The 8,458-nt window shown below is 44.9% G+C and overlaps 1 protein-coding gene across 1 annotated transcript; it reads left to right on the forward strand.

Moving 5' to 3' along the window:
• Positions 1-1,979: 1,979 nt before the first annotated feature.
• Positions 1,980-2,666, forward strand: LOC147975146 (uncharacterized). Its single transcript, XM_087520293.1, has 2 exons — positions 1,980-2,121; positions 2,179-2,666. The coding sequence occupies exons 1-2, from the start codon at positions 1,980-1,982 to the stop codon at positions 2,664-2,666; spliced, it is 630 nt and encodes a 209-aa protein (XP_087376419.1).
• Positions 2,667-8,458: the final 5,792 nt, after the last annotated feature.

Consider the following 8,458-nt stretch of genomic DNA (forward strand, 5'->3'; position numbering starts at 1 on the left):
GCACCCATTGGAGACACACCAATTGTTCCAAGCCGTGTGCGGCGTCTCCCTCCATGGTTTACTCCTCCGGTCATATTCACGTAGTTCTTAGGCGAAGCCCTGCGCAGATCACATCACCATCATCATGCCGTCGTGCTGACGAAACTCTTCCTCGACACTTTGCTGGATCAAGAGTTCAGGGGACGTCATCGAGCTGAACGTGTGCTGAACTCGGAGGTGTCGTATGTTCAGTACTTGATCGGTTGGATCACGAAGACGTTCGACTACATCAACCGCGTTAACTTAACGCTCCCGCTTTCGGTCTATGAGGGTATGTGGACACACTCTCCCCCTCTCATTGCTATGCATCTCCTAGAGATAGATCTTGCGTGATAGTAGGAATTTTTTTGAAATTGCATGCTACGTTCCCCAACAGTTCGTCTCCTGCAGTAGGCGAGCCTGCAACTCATGCAGCCAGCGGCGGCCGAAGCCGTTGGCCGCCACACCATCACTGGGGAACCTCTCCGCCATGGCGAGTGAGGGGACGGTGAAGGATAGAGGGAGAGGGAGGAGATGAGAAGCCATCAGGGCCGGGTTTTGGGGCGAGAAAGGTGGTCAGCGTTGGAGCGGGGCAGGCGAGAGAGATGGCTTGGCGAGTGTGCGGTGAGCGGCGTTGAAACTAGGCTTTTATAGCGGCTAGAGGGCGGGAGCGGTGTGGACGCGTAGTGGGAAAGGCCAGGACGTGCGACGGTAGCTCGCCATCACTGCGCCGCCCTTCAATGGAAGGCTGACCGGCGACAGCTTTGATTCGCGCGGGAGCCGAGGCGAGGCGATGAGAACGACGAAGCCTAGTGTCGCTGACTCGGCGGGCCCACAGGATGGGAATCTGGCATGGGTTGTTTTGGCGCCATTTTTCTTTCCTCCGGCGCCCTCGGTCGCCCCGCAGCGTGTTGGGTTCGGTTTGGGTCCGCCGACGCCAATTTCAGCCCAAACCGATGAAATTTGGACTCCTAGGAACACGACTGGAAGTTTTTTTGTGCTGGCGGCAAAAAAGATGCCTTGGGGCCTGTTGAGGGGGGGGGGTGTGTGGAGATGCTCTTAACTACCAGTTAAAACAAACTAACAAATTTTGTCTAAAAAAACAAACTAACAAACTTTTAAAGTGCATGGTTTTGATTTACTTTATTATTTTAAGTAAAATATATTCAACAAAATTTCTGAACTTGCATGGATCAGAAATAGAATCTGCCTACTAGCACACCGGCTCTTACATCGATGTTTGACATACTCGCATGGCATGTAGTAGCATTTGCGGAAATCCAACTCGGCACAGGCTAATCTGCTCCCATTCATGAATTTTTTTTAAAATAAATATTAAATTTTTTAAAAAATTCAATTTTTTTGTGATAGATAATTTGATGCGTAAGGTCCGTTTCAAATTTCAACTCATTTGGATATCTAAGTATCTCTCGGTAAAAAAGACAAATCTGATCAGAACAATGCATGAACAGTAAAAAATTTTACAGACCCTGAATTTGTCTTTTTTGCCGAAAGTTGCTCAGGTCTTCAAATGAGTTGAATTTTGAAGCAGACCCCACGCATCAAATTATCTACCACACAAATAAAATTTGGATTTTTGTATTTTTCTAGTATTTGTTATGATTCTTTTTCCGAGCGCGGGTGCAGATGAGTCCGGAGGAGAAACTCCACGTAGTATGACATACTGTAATACAGTACGTAGAGGGGATGCCCGAAAAAAAAATAACGTAGACAAGAATCCTGTTTTTATAATGACAAGAAAACCTAGGCCGAATCAGCATCTCACTTGGAATCCAAGTCCGAACCAGAGTATGCTACGTAGCCTGCCAGCGGCGTCTACAAATGCCGCGACATCCCTGGTATTTGCCCCCAGCTGATCACCGTACGTAGGCACACATTTTCTTCCTTCGTCCACTCCCAGTTCGTCGCGACCATCGCCTCCTCCGGTGGCTTCAGGGGACATGAACGGCTCCGACCACGACAACGAGGCCTTTCCGATGGCCGCCGACGAACAGCCACACCAAGACTCTGCGGTCGTTTCGCCGTCCCATGCGCCACTTCTCGCGAACTTGTTTCTGATGACGCAAATTACTGCGTATGAAGGCGATGTTTCCGACGACGACGAGAGGGACGGTGACTTCGGCGCTATTGTGTATGAAGACGATGCTACCGACCGCGACGAGAGGGGCGGTGGCTTCGGCGCCGTCCCGGCCTCGGAAGAGGAGATCGCGGGACTGGCACGGGCGGCCGTGGGGGATACGAGGGAGGAGGAGTGCGTCGTGTGCTTGGAAAGTTTCAAGGATGGTGACGACATCAGGAAGTTGCCCTGCTCCCATGGCTTCCACAACAGCTGCATCTCCGATTGGCTACGGGTCAGCTGCCTCTGCCCGCAATGCCGCTTCGCGCTGCCGGCCGACGACGAGTGGTCCAAGCCCAAGACCGAGTTTGAGCATAGCGCTACCGACTATGATGGGTATGAGAACGATGCAGGCCCTGCTGGTACTGACGACGGCGACGACGACGATGACAACCACGATGAGGATGAAGATGATGATGAGAGTCGTGTTTACTTGATAATTAATGTAGGGCGGTCTATTTTGATCCAAAAGGATTTTTGTAGAGATTTTGAGGGATTAAAATCCACATAAAATTTCTTTCTAGATTGTTTGATTTGTAGGATTGAGTCTTTTTTGCGTATTACATTTTATTGAAAATTTCCCATCTACATAAATGTTTTGCAGGAATCCTTTAATTTTCCTCTGAAATTATCGAGCAAACTTTGGTGCATACAAATTGTTATAGCGCATTCCGAGTGGTCATGGCACTGCAATTACATGTATTTCCTACTCCTTCATTTTGATAATCATATGGAGTTATGGACCAAATAAGACAATAAGACAATTAAGTTTGGCATAAACTGGTTATTTATTAATTACAAGAAATTACATGTTGTAGTGGAAATAACAGGTGATTACGGTGTAACATTAGCAATATGATCTCAATGATGATTAGCGGGTGCACCATTAACAGCAAAATCAGAACATATATTAGTGTTGTATGTACAACGATCTTATAACGACATCGTACACCTACCAAATTCGACACTTTGATGTTTTTTGAATAGGTTGAATCGTCTCAACCTAGCGTGATCTAGTACTAAGCTAGAGAATCGTCAAGGGAGGTTTGGTCACGGGCCCAAGTCATACTAGCTAGACTCTTTGGCACTTCTACAAAATTTTCTTTCTTGAAGTTGGTCAGGTTCGTATGACACTCCTCGGACTCAACCCTAGAGCTCCCGAGCGAGTCTTGGATAAATCTTTGTGTACATGCTCACTTGGAGTCTTGACCCTTGATGTCGCCCCCTTGGTTTCATTCAGAGGGTCCTTAACAAATGGCCAAGGCTACACTAGAGATGGTAGGTGTAAGGTGTGGAAAAGGTAATCTTGGGTCCATATGTTTATGGTGTGCTAGGAGAGGGGATGACATCCATAGATCATGATTTACCACTTTCTCTCTCATCCCTCCATGGTGGCCTTTTCTTCTTGGACTTCCTTCTGTGGGCTTCATTGCCTTTAACTACTCCTTTGACATTATCTTTTTATCGTTATTCTCCATCGACATGCTCTTCGAAACTATTGGGTCGGTGAGAGAAGGGGTTGTCCGTTGCATGCACATTTGACATGCGTCCTTTGATTTACTCAGCATAACGGAAATACAATGTCTGATAGAGATAATAGAGGACATGAGCAAGAATTGAACCGATTCAATTAATTACAATAGAACAATTACACAATGTTGGGATATCCTCCTCATGTGGGCTGTGAGGAGATGACCATTTGAGGCCTTTTAGGCAGTCCAAAGAGGTGCAGAAGCCCATTACCCATTAGGGTTATGACCTAGGGTCATTTTGGACTTTGCACATGAGTGGATGTGGATGCTTTACCCTCCATCCAGCAGCCACCACCAAGTGTGACAAAAATTAGTTCATCCTCCAAGAGAGATGAAGAGAGAAAAAACCAAGAGAGCAAGGGAAGAAAAGGAAGATTGAAGAAAGAAGCAAAGGGAGCTCCTCCCCAAGGTTGTGATGGTCCAGATCCACTGCCTTGCCTCCCTCAAGCTTCGGTTCCACCATCTTTGGTGAGATTGTTCCAATCCCTAATTCTTGAGCCCCAAATCTTGTTGTGTTCATTCAAGATTCAGAAATTTTGATGTATGAGATCCTCTAGTGTTGTCTAGAGAAGAACTTGTTATATCCCACATTTGATAATAGTGGAAGAGGATTTGGGTGGCTTCAGCCCGTGGTTTCCCCCCTCAAGTTGAGGGGTTTTCCACGTAAATCTGGTGTCTCTTTGTTGAGGCTTGGTGTTGTCCAGAAACTTACTCCTACCACAAGACACTAGGCTGAGGAGTGTCTTGCATGCTGCTTAACATTTTCTGCCTCCATATATGCTGCTGCATATGTTTCCTTCCGTGCTAAGCAACGATCCTTGAGTTAGTACATGATGTGGTGCTGAGATTACTTTTCCGCTGCAGTTATCAGTTAACCACAAGTGCATTTGTGTGCTAATTCCCAACAGAGTGGCATCAGAGCCTTGGTTGCTTAGAAGGTTGCAAATCCCAGTTGCTTGATTGTTGCTCGAAGTGCTGCTCACAATGGCAAAGTGCTACTACAAGTGGCATGATAAAACTTGATTCTTCCAATTACTCACTATGGAAGCCCATAATGGAATACATCCTTTATTGCAAGGATTTGTATGAGCCAATTGTGAAAGACAAGATACCCACATGTGTCACGGAAAAAGAATGGAGAGTGTTGCACAGAAAGGCAGTAGGTGATTCGGTTGTACATCAACCACAATATTTTCCACCATGTTGCAAATGACACAAATGCATATGAGATGTGGCAGAAGTTGGAGTCCATGTATGAGAGGAAGACATCAATGAACAAGGCCTCGGTGATCAAAAGACTTGCAAAGCTTGAGTACCGAGATGACACAAGTGTGATTGAGCACTTGAATGTCTTCCAATGCCATATAAATCAACTTTCAGCCATGAAGATCAACTTTAAGGATGAGGTGCAACCATTGTTGCTGCTGAGTTACATGCCTGATAGTTGGAACACGCTTGTTGTGTCACTTAGCAATTCAGCTCCGGATGGAAAGCTGACTTTGGAGATGGTGAAGAACAGTATGCTGAATGAAGAAGCCAGAAAGAAGGAAAAGGGTGATGCCTCTTCTTCTAATGCGTATGTGGCTGAAATCCATGAGTAGAATGAAAACCATGGAAGCAGCAATACAAGATTTCAACAAGGCAAAAGCAAATCCAGGGAGAGATCAAAGTCAAAACAGAGAAAAGATATTACTTGCTTTTATTGTGGTAATCCAGAACACATAAAGAGCGAGTACAGGAAGTACAAAAGAGAGCTTGCAGAGGGGAAACTCACAAAGAAAACCGAGCAAAAGGCTGAGATCAGTTCAGCCATGACTGCAACAGATGAGGACTATCTAGTCATTGAAGATGAAGATTACTATAGTGTTGTTCGTGATGAGGCCTTGAGTTGGGTTGTGGATTCAGGTGCGTCCTTCCACATCACATCACACAAGGAGTATTTTACATCTTACACTAGTGGTGTTACTGGCCAAGTGAGAATGGAAAATAGTGGTTCGTGAGCAATTTTTGGCAAGGGATCTATATGCATTGAAACAAACACAGCTTGCAGACTAGTGCTCGATGATGTGAGGGATGTTCCCGACATAAGGTTGAATTTGTTGTCAGTGGGAAAGCTTGATGATATCAAACATCCTAGTTATTTTGGTGAAGGAAAGTGGAAACTCACCAGAGACTCTTTGATTGTGACTCGAGGAAGTAAGCAAGGTCATCTCTATGTGACTAAAACCAAGTTGTGCAATGAGGTGTTGAATGTTGCTGAAAAAGACACTTCAGTTGAATTGTGGCACAAGAGGCTTGGGCATATGAGTGAGAAGGGCATGCATGCTCTTGCTCGCATGGAGTACCTCCCTGAGTTGAAAGGTATATCCTTGAAACCCTGTGCACATTGTTTTGCTGGCAAACAACATATGGTTGCATTTCGTACACTCCCTCCATATTGTGCAGAAAATGTTCTTGATATTGTGCACACTGATGTTTGCTTCATGACTGAAAAATCTCATGGTGGAGCATTATACTTTGTGACTTTTATTAATGACCATTCCAGAAAGGTTTTTGTGTATGTGCTGAAACACAAATACCAAACGTTTGAAGCCTTCAAGGAGTTCCATGCCAAAGTTGGAAGAGAAACTGGCAGGAAATTGAAATGCGTGAGATCAGACAATGGTGGTGAATATAGAGGTCCTTTTGAAAGGTATTGCAGAAATGTTGGCATCAGGCTTGAGAAGAGTCCATCAAAGACACCCCAGCTCAATGGTCTTGCAGAGAGAATGAACAGGACACTCACAGAGAGGGTCACAGCTATGCTCTCTCATGCCCATTTACCTAATTCATTTTGGGCTGAAGCATTGATGAATGCTATGTATGTGGTTAACCTATCTCCTTCAGTTCCTCTTGTAGGTGATATTCCTCAGAGAGTTTGGTCAGGGAAGGAGGTATCATACAAGCACTTGAAGGTCTTTGGTTGTAGGGTATTTGTACATGTTCCAAGGGACGAGAGATCCAAGCTTGATAGCAAGACAAAGCAGTGCATCTACCTCAGCCAACCAAGTGAAGAGTTTGGCTATAGGTTGTGGGATCCAGCAAATAGGAAGATTGTGAGAAGTCGAGATGTGGTGTTCATTGAAGATGAAACCATAAAAGATATTGGGAAACCATAGAAGCCAATGATCAGCACACCTCAGGTTGATATGGATCCAATCCGTCCTCCTCTCGTGCATGACAATCATGGGGGAGATGATGACACTGAAGACAGTGGAGATGCAACTGATCAAGGCGGTACAAGTCAAAGTGGCGAGCAGCCATCAAGTGATGACAATGATGAAGTTGGTAATGATGATGCCAACGAAAATCCACCCGATTCACCACCAGTGCAGCAGCAAAGAAGAAGTGAAAGAGGTCACATTCCTTCTTCTTAATATCCACCGCATCAATATGTGTTGATGACAGATGCAGGTGAGCCCTCATGCTATGAGGACGCAATGTCTGATGAGAACAAAGAAGAATGGTCAGAAGCCATGCAGGATGAGATGAATTCCCTGTATGAGAATGATACTTTTGAGTTGGTGAATCTGCCAAAGGGCAAGAAAGCACTCAAGAACAAGTGGGTGTATAGAGTGAAGACTGAAGAAAACATCTCACATCCAAGGTACAAGGCCAGATTGGTTGTGAAAGGATTCAGTCAGAAAAAGGGCATTGATTATGGTGAGATATTCTCTCCAGTGGTCAAGATGTCTTCGATCCAGGTTGTGCTTGGCATGGCTGCCACCATGGACTTGGAAATTGAACAACTTGATGTGAAGACAGCATTCTTACATGGTGACCTAGAGGAGGAGATATACATGGAGCAGCCAGAGAGATTCATGGTTGCAGGCAAGGAACACTTAGTTTGCAAATTGAAGAAGAGCTTGTATGGCTTGAAGCAAGCTCCTCGGCAGTGGTACAAGAAGTTTGAGTCTTTTATGACTGGGCTTGGTTACTATAAAGCACAACCCGATCATTGTGTCTTTATGAAGAGTTACGCCAAGGATGACTTCATTATTCTCTTGTTGTATGTTGATGATATGTTGATTGTTGGGAATGGCACAAAGATGATTGCTCTCCTCAAGAAGGCATTGAGTAAATCATTTGCCATGAAGGATTTAGGACCAGCTAAGCAAATACTTGGCATGAAGATCTCCCATGATAGATCAAAGAAGCTGCTTTGGCTCTCACAGGAAAGATACATTGAGAAGATACTTGAAAGGTTCAATATGAAAGATGCAAAATCTGTTATCTCTCCGCTTGCAGGCCATCACAAACTGAATTCAAAACAATGTCCTACAAGCAAGAAGGACAAAGAAGAAATGAGGAAAGTACCTTACCAATCTGCTGTGGGCAGTTTGATGTATGCCATGGTATGCACTAGGCCTGACATTGCCTATGCAGTTGGAGTTGTTAGCCGGTTCCTGACAAATCCAGGTAAAGCTCACTGGAAAGCAGTGAAGTGGATTCTCAGGTATCTTAAGGGTACTTCTACATCTTGTTTATGCTTTGGAAGCAATGATCCTGTATTGCAGGGCTATACAGATGCAGATTACGCAAGTGACAAGGATCGTAGGAAGTCCACATCTGGATACCTGATGACTTATGCCGGGGGAGCAGTGTCATGGCAATCAAAATTGCATAAATGTGTTTCTACATCAACTACAGAAGCTGAGTACATTGCAGCAGTTGATGCTGGCAAGGAAGTTTTGTGGATGAAGAACTTCTTGCAAAAGCTCGGCATGAAGCA

This window comes from Triticum urartu, chromosome 4A, assembly GCF_056163025.1.
Source record: "Triticum urartu cultivar PI428250 chromosome 4A, HENAU_Tu73, whole genome shotgun sequence".
Taxonomy (NCBI): domain Eukaryota; kingdom Viridiplantae; phylum Streptophyta; class Magnoliopsida; order Poales; family Poaceae; genus Triticum; species Triticum urartu.

Coding starts and splice junctions, on each gene's coding strand:
- LOC147975146 (XM_087520293.1), top strand. CDS start 1,980: ATGAACGGCTCCGACCACGACAACGAGGCCTTTCCGATGGCCGCCGAC. Junction 2,122..2,178: donor GCAAATTACTGCGTATGAAG/GCGATGTTTCCG, acceptor TTGTGTATGAAG/ACGATGCTACCGACCGCGAC.